Source organism: Odocoileus virginianus, chromosome 24 (genome assembly GCF_023699985.2).
Source record: "Odocoileus virginianus isolate 20LAN1187 ecotype Illinois chromosome 24, Ovbor_1.2, whole genome shotgun sequence".
Lineage (NCBI taxonomy): Eukaryota > Metazoa > Chordata > Mammalia > Artiodactyla > Cervidae > Odocoileus > Odocoileus virginianus.
In genome coordinates, this window is record NC_069697.1 from 24776131 (window position 1) to 24786747 (window position 10617).

The 10617-nt window shown below is 41.7% G+C and overlaps 1 protein-coding gene and 1 non-coding gene across 3 annotated transcripts in view; one reads left to right on the forward strand and one right to left on the reverse strand.

The window, feature by feature from the left end:
• EIF4B (eukaryotic translation initiation factor 4B) overlaps positions 1-8435 on the reverse strand; it is a 23242-nt gene extending 14807 nt beyond the window's left edge. For both annotated transcript variants that reach the window (XM_020895033.2, XM_020895032.2), the window contains exons 1-3: positions 8327-8435; positions 1464-1601; positions 304-512 (exon numbers count right to left, since the gene is read on the reverse strand). In XM_020895033.2, coding sequence (XP_020750692.1) covers positions 304-512; positions 1464-1601; positions 8327-8339 — 360 coding nt within the window. In that variant the 5' untranslated portion in view covers positions 8340-8435. The remainder of the gene's footprint in view (positions 1-303; positions 513-1463; positions 1602-8326) is intronic.
• LOC139030989 (U6 spliceosomal RNA) lies at positions 4925-5031 on the forward strand. Its single transcript, XR_011483419.1, has one exon. It is a non-coding gene; the product is annotated as a U6 spliceosomal RNA (small nuclear RNA).
• Positions 8436-10617: the final 2182 nt, after the last annotated feature.

A 10617-nucleotide genomic window follows, 5' to 3' on the forward strand; every position in this document is an offset into this window, starting at 1 on the left:
GTTCAGAGAAACTTTCTTCCCACTTTTCAACATTCAACTGGGTATGTCACCTTTAAGTTTCTTAATAAGAAGGGTATATGTTCTTGACAGATTCTCCCTGTATCAATATGGCATTAAATTGTTGATAAGACTGTCCAAAGGAGAAAATTCTCAGCCAGAGGGCCTAAATGCCACTTAATTATATACTCATTTTTTTCCTAAGTCTATATATAACCTCAGAACTTTTCTCAACATAGGAATTCAAGAGACAGTCACTATTCTACCCTCCCTATCTAGTTCATTACCTAAATCCTTTACACTTACATTTAACCCTCTAAAGAATTCCTTAATGGAGTCTTCTGTCACATCATAGGGCAGGTTCCCCAGAAAAGCTGTGTAGGGTGGAGATTTGGGAAGACGGCTCCGGTCGATATTGGGTTCCCGAGCAGCCCGTGGAGCAGTGGGCAGGATGGAACGGTCAATTGGAGGTGCCCGATACACATCATCATCATTACTATGCCAAGTGGTTGAAACTAGGGTAGAAAAGTAGACATTAAACAATAGAAGAAACTTCCCTTAGTACCACTGTAGAATAAGAGGACCTACACAAAGTGCCAATTTTATTCCACCTTAGCTTTGTAGTCATCTTGTGAGCTCATTCCCCATTTTACACAAAAGAAACTAAGATTTTGGGACAGTTTTGTAACTTGCCTACCAAGGTCACAGATGGTAGCCCAGCAGGATGGTAATCCTAGTGGAGCTAGGAGATACTGTCTCTACGGTACTGCCCATGAGTTTGTACCTCAGGTATCAACACTTATAGAAGGTACGATCTAGATGAAATTTCTTAATACAAAAATAGGTCACAAAAGAAAAAGTACTTTTCAGTTTGCAATGAAGGCTTTTAGACAAAATTGATGGGTGATCAGACTTGTCAGGCCCAATGACTTTATAGCTCCTGCCTGTTGCCAGCTATTCTGCGAAGGCACAGAACTTCTTCAAATATTTTCCCGCCATAATTACTATTCCTATTCCTTTCCCCCAGACCATTTTTGTTTACTCAGGAACACCATGCTTTCATACTGAACAAATTATTCCTTGACTGTTAAGTATAAACAGCTTATAGATTATATTGCCATCTTACTTTAATATTTATGAGGACATCACAGAATTTTAGACCTAAAATGAAATCATCTAGTCCTTACTTTCCAAATGAAGAAAACAAGGCTTAAAAGGACAGTATCCTGACAAAACTCTATTACTGTAACAGCCAGAATTGGCACTAAGCCCTCTTGAATCACCACTTTAGTCCCTATTTCAAACTCACAGCCTTAACCTATTTTGTTATGTACAAATACATAAACATAAGATTTCAGGTTCTACAAAATTAGTATGCTTCTTCCAAACTGCAAGTGTGAAGCATTATTATGGGATAGATTTTGTTCAGAAACTCCAGGCATGATGGATAACAGAAGGAAACACACCATCCCCTTCCAGATCGTCTGTTTCATCAGCCCAGCTGACTGGTTTGGGGACATAGGTGCTGCCTCCACCAGTTCCTCCATCCTCAGCCAGAAAGTCTGTTAGGGAGATAGTCTTCCCCTTCTTATTCTTCTTTTTCGCTGTTTCAAAAAGACAAGAGAAAGATTATTCATCAATACTTGGGTCTTTACAGAACTGTACACTGCACTACTGTTAAATGTACTTATAAGAAAACAACAAAAAAGGCCCATCAAAGGTTTAGATTGTGGTACATTTATATGAAAGAATTCCATGCAGATATAAAGGAGAAAGCCCAATGAGAAGTGAAAAGTAAAATGGGGGGGGGGGGGGGGGGGCGGCGGCAAACTTTTATTTCCTACTACATTCTCTTGTGTATCATTTGAGATTTTTAATTTAACTATTTGTGTTTAAGAAAGGTTACTACATTCATTGCTCCCGGGACACAAAGAAACAAAACAAAATCTCTGCTCTAATATTCTGACACTCCTTCCCTACCTTAACACCACATAGGAAAACGAGATATTATACTAAAGGAAAAACATAAGAAATCCCTGAGAACCAGCAATTTAATGTTTTCCCCGGTTATGAAATCTTTAGGAATCCTGACCATGGTGCTCTAACGCTCCAATCCTTAGAACTTCTTCTCAGATGGCACCAGTCAGCAGCTAATGCAGAAGAGCTGAAAGGACTAACTGAAGTTATAGAATTGGCCCTTCAGAGCAGCTGTGACATGGCTAAGGAAAACAAAAACAAAATCCCCCAAAAACCATAACAAGCAGCTCTGTTGTAACAAAGATCAGTTTTATGCCTTTTATAATGATGAGTTCCTTCTCCATGTTCCAATTCTCAACAAACTTTCAATTTTCAATCCAAAATGATGAAGAGTCTGTAACTCAATGCACCATTTGCTTAACTGAACGAAGGCCGTTCTCTCACCTGGTACTTACCTTTCCTTTAAAATACAATTTTCAGGAACTAAAGACCTGTTTGCTATGAATGTTATGAACCTTCTGGACACAAAATGAACCTCAAGAGTTATGGTCTCAATGCGCAAAACAGACAAACTTGGCTACAATTATATAGGGAAAATATGGTCTTGAATGTGAAGTTTTCATGCGTCTCTCAAGTGACTTAATGGTAACCCTATTCCAAAACTCATTTATGAACACCAGGTTATACTGTGGCTCTATCCTATGCTCTGAAAGAAAGTAGCTATGCAAAGTTTGATAATACTGATACTGCTCCTAGCTCACATGTAAAGGCCTGGGGGAAATCTTAATTTAAATAAGACATAAAACATACCTTTGTGGTAGAATGATAGTGTATAGGCTTATTTTAGTTGTTCAATTAAAAAATAAGTGGGACTTGTACGATGCTAGCTAGAGAGCCTTACCTTCATGGGGCTGCATGATCTGTCTGGTCATTGAGAAAATAAAAATAGAACTGGTGGTCAGCCCATTCAATGAGGTAAAGCCCAACATGAGAATAAGTTTGATAGAGGTATCGCTTTTCCCCCTTTGTTTTACATACAAATCTAATGCCAAAACAGCACAAGCTGGAAAACCAATCTGTCCTTTGTTTGATTTTGGCGTAAATCAATTTTCTATATCAGGTTTTCTCAATTTTTACCCCTGACTCTTGACAAACTAATCTCACATTCTCCTTTAACGTCATTTGAAATTTCAAAATAGTGTGTCCGAAAAAGAAAATTAAAACACCGCTTTAGAATGTCTTTTCAAACGATACATATCCCTTTCCCTTCTGATTCTGTGACTGGCCCCTCCAAAACCTTCTGGCTGAGAAATCACTGTTGGATGATATAAAGACAAACTAAAACTCTTCCTCAAGACCTCTTAACTTCTTTAAATCTAGCAGCAGCACTGACTCAATCATAATATAAGCAGCAGATTAACAGAACAAGCCTTTAAAAAAGTGAAATTAACAAACCTAAATGCTCTCTCCACTCTGTTTTATTCTAATAATTGAGAAACAATGTTATCTAAATCCTTCATGCACCTCTTGCTCCTGCAATATCTATGTCCATTCCATGTTTAGGACTTCAATGATGTTCTCTTTTTTATTAAGTAAAGCATCCTTTAATGCTCCAGCAGTATCAAACCCTTGACATGATGACTGAGCCGATCCAACTCTTAAAAATGTCTTTAAGTTTTTTGTGAATTGGTGAAAGTTCAACCATATAATAAAACACATCCCAATTATTTAAGACCAAATCTGCTTGGACAAGAAGAAAAAAAACACAAGTCCCAGAAATTTTATTAAACCCTCTAACTGCCTGCTTGCCTCATCACAATTTTAATTTACTGACTAAATACTAGGTATTGTGAAGCTCTTTATATACTCATCTAGTTAAGCTTTGTTATGATAGGTATAAAAATAAATACTACAACTGATCAGCTTAACTCTTTCTCAATTTCTGCCCTGCTGGCTGACATTTTAGGTTGGGTAATCCTTTGTGGGGGAGGGCAGGGAGACACTGTACCATGTATTGTATACTCAACAGCAATCTCCAAGCCTAGACTTAGTGTCCTGGGTGGGAGAGACAAAATTGCCCATGGTTGAGAACCAGTGTTCTAAGTGGTATTTTCACATCAATAAATAGGTAGACAAACAAAAGGACATGTTAGCCCTATACAAAGCACATTAGCAGAAAAGTGACTACAATAAGCCAAATATTCAGGATTATCAGACTGATCGAAAGTAAAATTGCTTCCTTTGGTTTTCTTGGAATATTTTCCTGTTCTAACTCCACTGTATTAGTAATGAAAGCTCCAACTGACATATACTGGAGTGGTAAAATCTATGGACAAACTGTTAGTTCTTTAAATAAAACAGTAGACATCTTAAAGTACTTTAAGCAATAAAAGCTTATTTGTTGTACAATGCAGCCCTACTTCTCCCTCAAACTAGTATCTCTTATTCAGGAAGAAGAATTTACATAGTTCTTAACAATTAAATGAGGCATTGTTTCTTGGAAAAATTAAGTTCTTGGACTTCCTTGGTGGTACATTGGAAAGAATCTGTCTGCCAATGCAGGGGACATGGGTTCAATCCCTGGTTCAGGAAGATCCCACACTGCCACTGAGCAACTGAGCCTGTGTGTCACAACTACTGAGCCTGCGCTCTAGAGCCAGTGAGCTGCAACTACTTAAGCCCACACACCTAGAGCCTGTTCTCTGCAACGAGACCTGTGAACTGCAACTAGAGAAAGCCCTCTCAGAGCAATGAAGACCCAATGCAGCCAACAACAACAAAAGCAATCTGCCCAAATACCAGAGTGCCTAGAACTAGACTTATTTACTGCTGTTTAGAGCACAGCATGAAAAGATGTTTCATACAGTGTGGCACAGTATCATAACATTAAGAGTCCTCGACCTTTACTGTGCTACTGTTTAGCAGAGCAGAGAATAAAGACCAAGTCAGGGTGCTCGCTTCGGCAGCACTTATACTAAAATTGGAATGATATAGAGAAGATTAGCATGGCCCCTGCGCAAGGATGACACGCAAATTCGTGAAGCATTCCATATTTAAAAAAAAAGATCGAGTCAAGATCAACAAGCTTCACCGTCTTGCTCACGCTAAGTTATGTCCAACTCTTTGCAACGTCATGGGCTGTAGCCTGCCAGGTTCCTCTGTTCATGGGATTTTCCAGGCAAGAATACTGGAGTGGGTTGCCATTTCCCGCTCCAGGGGATCTTCCTGAACCAGGGATTGAACCTGCATCTCCAGCATTAGCAGGCTGATTTTTTTTTTTTTTTAACCACTGAGCCACCTGGGAACCACCTTGACCCCTATTGTTATGGGATCTCTTTGTTCTACTTCATCGTGACACAGTCTGAGGAAAATGCCACCATGTTTTCTCCTTATGTCTCCACACATACTCAATTTTGATCACATATGGACCACAGCAATATCCGATACAAATCTAAGAAACTGACTTTGGTTGAGTGCACTTACAAACGTACATACATATATTTAGCTACAAACAACCAGTTAAAACAAGAATACCCAAAATTCCAAAGTTAATCCCTTTCCCCGTGATCTGGAAAACAAGTTTTAGGATGTTTTGCGACGAATACAATGTAGTAGGTTATTCTATCTCAAGTGATACATACATGGTATGTGACTTACACCTCAAGATTCTCTGAAAAGTATACATTCTTTAAAAGTGACATTACTTAGAAATACAATGTTTTACCGTGATACTTCTCTTTATATTTGTACTTGAATTTTCATAAGACATTTTAACCTTGACCTTCTCTGAATCTAGGTACCTTACTACCAGAATAACAAACATATGGTACAGGAAGGCATATGAAGATAGGTAATACATGAACCGCATATAATAGCAACCAGTGAAACCATTTTTAACTATAGGGGTCAGCACTGTATGAAAACCTGAAAACCACCATTGGACACTATCTTACCATAAAAAAAACAATCAAACAAGATGCCACATATAATGGCATTCTGAAGTGTTATGCAAATGAAAGGTCTTGTGTGCACACAGGTACACAATCCCAAAGCAGTCATCTCACAAACTGTTAACCCGTGTCAAATACATTTGATCCCCTATAGCTAAGGACACAGATGCAATAGTTAGCTTTGGGACAACTTCAGTTCTTGAAGGTCAATAATGGGTCACAATGGATACTGTATTATTGCAAAGAATTGTTTAGTTTCATTTAAAAGTAAAAGGGAGGGGATATATGTACAGTTATAGCTGTTTCACCTGTGTACAGCAGAAACCAACACATCATAAAGCAATTTTCCTCTAATTAAAAAAAAAAGTAAAAGAGGCCTGTTAAGTTTTATCATGTATTTTCACAAAGAAAATATAAGATGTTTTTTTCAGGGGTCATCAAGAAGTATACTGAAAATACATTAATTTTACAGACCCATTAATACAGTGGCTCTGTATTAATATAATGGGTGTATACCCATTATACACCAAATCAATACGATGGAAAAGGTCCAAAGTGGGCCCTTACACATAGTACACAAGCTGAAAGATTCATGTAACTGAATTAAAGGAGATGAGGGCTTCCACTCAGGTAGAGTGAAAGAAGAGACCTCACTAAGCACATCTGTTTTACCAGTCTGGACTTAACTTTGCAAAATGAACACAATGCTATCGGTGTCTTCTACCTCTAAAAATATTCCACACAAGTTATACAGAAAGGGAATACAGGCTTTTCACTAACTATGACACTAAGACATCAAGATGACAAATTCAGGCCAAAGTACTTCAGATGAAGCTCCTGGGCAGCATCCCAAACTTATGATGACACAGAAACCAACCTTGTTAGTCCCAGGTTGATAATGGAGAAGAATGAGAAATTTCAAAGATTTTGACCTTATTCTGCCACTGCATACAGTGACCTCAAACAAGTAATTTTCATCTTCCTCAGACAGGAGATAACCAACATCTGCATTATCTCACAGAACATCAAATTAGACAACACACAGAAAAGTGCCAGGTCAATAAATTGTCAAGTGCTACACTAGTAAAAGATATGCTCAACTGCACCTCAATTCCCTCAACAATTTCCAAAGACATACATCTCTATGTAACAGAGAAGAGAAATTCTTGGTGAGAAATGAGTGTTCAGAGATAAATTGTTCAATAAATGTTTTGTAAAATGCAGGCTCATGCCAGGGAGCAGAGATCATATCCCCCATTCTAAAATCACTGTTAACAAAATGTTGGCACAACTCTCTACTAAGTCCATCAGAAGTGCAAGCAGACTTACATGAAAGTGATACTTCCTCTCAAATTCTAAACAAGAAATCAACTCCAGCCACTAGTATTCTTCTAAAAGCAACTCCTAGCAGTTGTGCAGTTACCTTAAAAAAAAAAAAAAAAGGCCCTACCCCATTACTGGGGCTATCAAAGCTCAACCAAAACGGAAGCTGTCAAGGGCTCTGATCTTGGTCACGACTGGATCTCCAACATCCAGAACCCATGCCTGACAAATATACAGTTCACGCTCAAGTAAAACTGTGTTGACTAAGTAAGAAAAAGTCTAGAAGAAATCCGGGTCTCCACCCTGCTTCCTCTCCTCCAACACGTGGGCGCACCACACCGGGTTCCCCACCCCCGTCTAATTCTAGTAGCGCCAACCTCCAAACCTAACCCATTTACCCTTGGAAGAACATACGGGCTGGATCACACTCTAGAAGGGGAAGAGCAAAAAGTGGAAGGACCTAAAGAGAAAGCAACATAGGCGCGTAAAACCTTCCTATCTGGGCTCTTGCGCGTGCTTTTCAGGCGCGCCAGTCTCCAGTACCCTAGGCTTTCCGACCGCGCACGCGCACCGCCGCCTTCCCCCGCCCCACCAGCGACTCGCGCTCGGGTTCTAACTGCCCCCCCTTTATTCCCTGCCCCCACTCCCGTCCGCAACGGCCTCGAGCCTTGGAGACCTAGTTCAGAGTGCACCCGTCCGCGCGCCAACCGCCTCCTTCCTTCCTCCACGCTTTCACGCGGGCACAGTGCTTCACGTCTATGAGAAGGCCTACATCTCCCGCTGATCTTTCTGCGGCTCCTCCTCACTCCAACTCAAGCCAGAGTCTACCATTACTCCCCAATCCAACCTCGCGCAGATGGGGTGAAAAGGGTGTGAGGGGGGGAGGGGAAGGTGTCCTTCCCCTCCCCCCCAAACATCCCGAGGCAATAACCTAACAAGGCCCAGCCGCCAGCCTGCCGCAGCCCCAAAATCCGAAGGGAAGAGGTGCCGCCCACCCCCCGACTCCAAAGAATCAGTGGATCAGGCTCGGAGAGTCGCTTCGGAGTCTGGTCCTTGGCCGCGCTCGGCCGCTCACTCACCTGAGGCCGCCATGTTGGGAGAGGGAGAGAGAACGCAAAGGACCCGGATGAGGCGGTCACGTGATTATAGCGAGCGCGTCGGGCTAGGAGACGCGAAACTGGGAGGGGGCGGGGAATTGAGGAGGGACACAGGAGGCGGGGCGGCGCTCCTCTAGGTTCGTAAAGCAGCGCGAGGAGGTGACGCGGCATCCGACGGGAAGACCTGCGCGACATGTGGCCAAAGGGGTGGAGCCTGCACTGTCGCGAAACCCCTCACGCTTTACTTAGGGCGACGCGCGGACGAGGGGCAGGTCTGAGCCTGGGGCGGGGTCTCCTGATCCGCAGGCTTCCTGCCTGTGCGGTAAACGGAAGGGGTGGAGCCGCGCTGTCAAGTTCCACCTCTCTGGCACCGATTGGAGGCCGGGTGGAATCCAGAATGGGCGTGCCACAATTGGTTTCCTGGGAAGATTTTGAGTTTCTTTGTAAATCGCTTTTTGTTAAAGCAAAATAAACCCACCATTCTGCTTAAACCCACCATTCTGCTTAAGGATGGTTTTAATTGGGGATGTTTAGAAGGAAAAGACGGAGAAGGCAATGGCAACCCACTCCAGTGTTCTTGCCTGGAGAATCCCAGGGACAGAGGAGCCAGGTAGGCTACAGTCCATGGGGTCGCACAGAGTCGGACACGACTGACGCGACTTAGCAGCAGCAGCAGCAGAGGGAAAAGAAAGTAACATTCATCACTTACTTGCCATGATCTTTTACTAAAAGTCTTTTAATCCTTCGTCTTGCAAACTAAATTCAGTCAAACTCAGGCCCTTAGGATTTAACACTCAGGCCCTTAGGATTTAACAGTCTAATTCTATCTGCGCTTCCTCTTGTTGCCAAGTCTTGTCAGACTCTTTGGGACCCGGTGGACTGTAGCCCTCCAGTCTCCTCTGTCCATGGAATTTCCCAGGCAAGAATATTGGAGTAGGTTGACATTTCCTTCTCCAAGGGGTCTTCCCCATCCAGGGATGGAATCCAAGTCTCCTGCATGGGAAGAACGATCTTTTACCAATGAGCCACCAGGGAAACCCCATAGGTGGTAGTTCATTTAAGGAAAACTTGATTTGTGCTCCTACCACGTGTCAGGCGCTTTTACTGGCATTTTGGGTACAACTGGGGAACAAAACGGCTCCAAAAGATGTTATATAGTTCAGTGAGGGAAAGACAGACAATAAGCAGTAATTAAATGAAATATTAGAAATGTTAAGCACTCTACAGGTAATTAAGGTAATTTGATAAAACTGATTTTGTGCAACTTAAATTGCATGGTCAGGGAAGGCCTCTGAGGAAGTGACATGTAAACTGAGATCTCAGTTACAGAGAGCCAACCCCCAAAGAACTAGATCAAATGCTCCAGGACAGGAACATGTTGGCAAGTTGGAGTCTGAGTTTGTTGAGGGAGGGGGGGAAAGTGGTAAAAGATGAGGTTTGAGAAATATGTTGGGGTTGGATCATGTGAGACTCTGTGAATCAGGTTTAGGAGTTTGGATTTTATTCCAAGTGGATTGGGAAAGCCTGGAAATATTTTATGCAGGGGAGTGTGAGGACTTGAAATAGTTTTGTAAAGGGTTACTTAGCATCTTGATATGAGTGATGGTTACATAAGTGTACATTTATATACATCAGATTGTACACTCAAGAACTGCACTTAGTGTATAGACATCATACTTTAAACAACAGTGATGACAACAACAGGATTACTCAGTTTACTGAATGGAGAGTGGGTTACACACCTGCTAATGGAAGAGAAAGATCAGTTAAAAGGTTCTTGGTGCCAGGACCTCATAATGTCTTCATGGCCCCTAGGCACTTTTGCCTTCACAGGCCCTTTTTGCCTTTTTTTTTTTTCCTTTTCTTTTTTTTCCCTTTTCTCCTTTAAAACAGTATTAACATTATTGGCTGCACTGAGTCTTCCTTGCGGCATGTAGGCTTTCTCTAGTTGCAGCACATGGTAGCTTCTCTTGTTGCAGAGCATGGGCTGAATTGCCCCATATCGTGTGGGATCTTAGTTCCCCAACCAGGGATTGAACCTGTGCTGCCTACATTGGAAGGAGGATTCTTAGCCACCGGACCACCAGGGAAGTCCTAATATTAAAATTAGTATTTTATGATTGTCCTGGTATAAAAACCAACATACTGATAAAATACATTTTCTTTGACCTAAACGTTTATTTTTTCTTATAATTTAAAAATAAGCTAAAATGTTTTTGTGGGGCCCTTAAAGTATGGTGGCGTCCAGGCAGTGTGTCTGCTGTGCTTTCTGA